General features: G+C 36.6%; 1 protein-coding gene across 1 annotated transcript in view; it reads right to left on the bottom strand.

Moving 5' to 3' along the window:
* ABI3BP (ABI family, member 3 (NESH) binding protein) overlaps positions 1-2,281 on the bottom strand; it is a 317,931-nt gene that overhangs the window by 173,113 nt on the left and 142,537 nt on the right. Inside the window, exon 8 of the mRNA XM_006868650.1 lies at positions 237-285. Within this exon, the coding sequence (XP_006868712.1) occupies positions 237-285 (49 nt within the window). The remainder of the gene's footprint in view (positions 1-236; positions 286-2,281) is intronic.

The following is a 2,281-nucleotide window of genomic DNA, read 5'->3' on the forward strand; positions in this document are numbered from 1 at the left end:
ATTTGAGGAAATATGTGTTATAATTTTTATTATTGTTCTGAAGTGCTATTGAGTCAGTTCCAATGCATAGCAACCCTGTATAGAGCTTCTGAGGGTCAGCTGTAGGGTTTGTAATACCAACCCTGTATTTAAATTGGAGCTTATTTTATAGCACCACACCAGGACTCCAGTAAAAAAGTATAAGTATAGTTTAAAAGATTCCAAACACATATCCAGAGTACACACATACAAATTACCTTGCTTGATGATTGTTATTGGAATTGACTTTTGTGGGACATATCCTGGCTGAAAAGGAAAGGGAGAAGTCAGCTTTTGAGTCAGTGTTGATAACTTGGATTTTGTTTTTGTTATACAACAAATCAAATAACAGAACTATCATTTTCTTGTCTTCAATGAAGCCTCCCATGACAATGTTTTAATAGTTGCTGGATACATTTTTAGTACATTCAACTATTCTTTTTTTTTTTCCTTGCTTGGTTTTCCCATAAATGACCACATATTTGACAGAAGAAATTTCTACAAAACTCTTATTAGTACAGCAAACTCTCACTGATCCTTTGGGAGAAATGGTCAGGTTACTTAGAAATTATGATGGAAAGAAACAAAATCCTCAGTGTTAGATATTAGTTTATTTTCATTTTATTTGACCCAGCCTCATTTTTCTCCCACAGAACAGCTGGTAGTTTCGAACGGCTGACCATGAGATTAGCAGCCCATTTCGTAACCACTACATTACCAGAGTAATACTTACATATTATTTCTTAACAGTCACGGTCAACTGAGTGATTGTATCCAATTATTGTTGCTTCTACTACAGACACTAAAACCGCCCTGAGCTCTTAACACTCACCAAACACTTACTTGGCTAAGAAAGTAAAACTGGGATTCAGATGGTTCTTACTCCAAAGTCTATAAACATACTGCATATATTTATGCAAAAAGGACATCAGAATCAGAAAGGCGGGTCCCAAGGCTCTGTGCTTACTGCTCTTCCCCTACCTGCCTTAGTGGTAGCATGGGAAGTTTTGAGTGCCATTGTGTGGCTAGACCTAGGGTAGGTTTAGTATTAACACTGAATTAGACTCACTAACATACTTTATGGTAAGACCACAGATAAGATAATCAATAGAGCAACAGGACTCAGGTTATGAGAAGGGCAGGAAGTATTCACAGGAATATTAGAGTTGAGTTCAAGGAACAAAAGATGATTGGAATTTTTTGATTGGTTATACATAATAACAGACACTCTAAACATGAGATACATTAATAAGTGAGTAAGTGCTGAATATAAGATACTTCTCAGAAATTTGTGAACGAAAGAGATTTGCTAACATGCTGCCATTTTCATAAAAGATAATCCCATAGTGAAGAAGGACCACAATACCAAGGTTAACGTTGGCTATTTATTTTTGGTACTATGGTTCTTACTTTTAAAAACTACAAACAATAAGAGTATCTTTAATATTATTAGGTTATTTTTTTTTTTTAAAGCAGTTGTATGAGAATCCACTCACTCAATAATTTTTTCCCAAGGAAGAAATCTGAGATACAAATAATCCTTTATGTATAAGTTTATTACTACAATTTGAAACAACCTCTTTGTCAAAAGCAGAGGATTTGTTAAACATTTGTGGTTTGAATTTTTGACTTTGCTTTCCATAGATAAATATAAAGGTTAAATATTTGAATCTGTTGTTGTTTTTGTTGTTAGGTGCCATAGCGACCTTATGCACAGCAGAATGAAACACTGCCCGATCCTGGGCCAATCTCACTATTGTTGCCACACTTGAGTCCATCGATTCTGCCACTTGGCCAATCCATTTCTTTGGGGACCTCCCTCTTTTTCTCTGAACCTCCACCTTACCAAACATGATATCCTTCTCCAATGACTGGTCCCTCCTGACAATATGTCTGAAGAATGAGGGACGAAGTTTGGCCATCCTGGCCTCCAAGGAGCACTCTGGTTGCACTTCTTCCAAAACGGATCTATTGGTTCTTTTGGCAGCCCATGGCACTTTCAATATTCTCTTCCAATACTGCAACTCAAAAGCATCAATTCTTCTACAGTCTTCCTTATCCACTGTCCAACTTTCACATGCATATAAGGTTATTGAAAATACCATGGCTTGGGTCAGGTGCACCTGAGTCCTCAAGCTGATATCTTTGCTCTTCAATACTTTTAAAAGGTCTTGTGCAGCAGATTTGCCTAATGCAATATGTCATTTGATTTCTTGACTGCTGCTTCTGTGAGTGTTGATAGTTGATCCAAGAAGAATGAAGT

Source organism: Chrysochloris asiatica, unplaced genomic scaffold (genome assembly GCF_000296735.1).
Source record: "Chrysochloris asiatica unplaced genomic scaffold, ChrAsi1.0 scaffold00120, whole genome shotgun sequence".
Lineage (NCBI taxonomy): Eukaryota > Metazoa > Chordata > Mammalia > Afrosoricida > Chrysochloridae > Chrysochloris > Chrysochloris asiatica.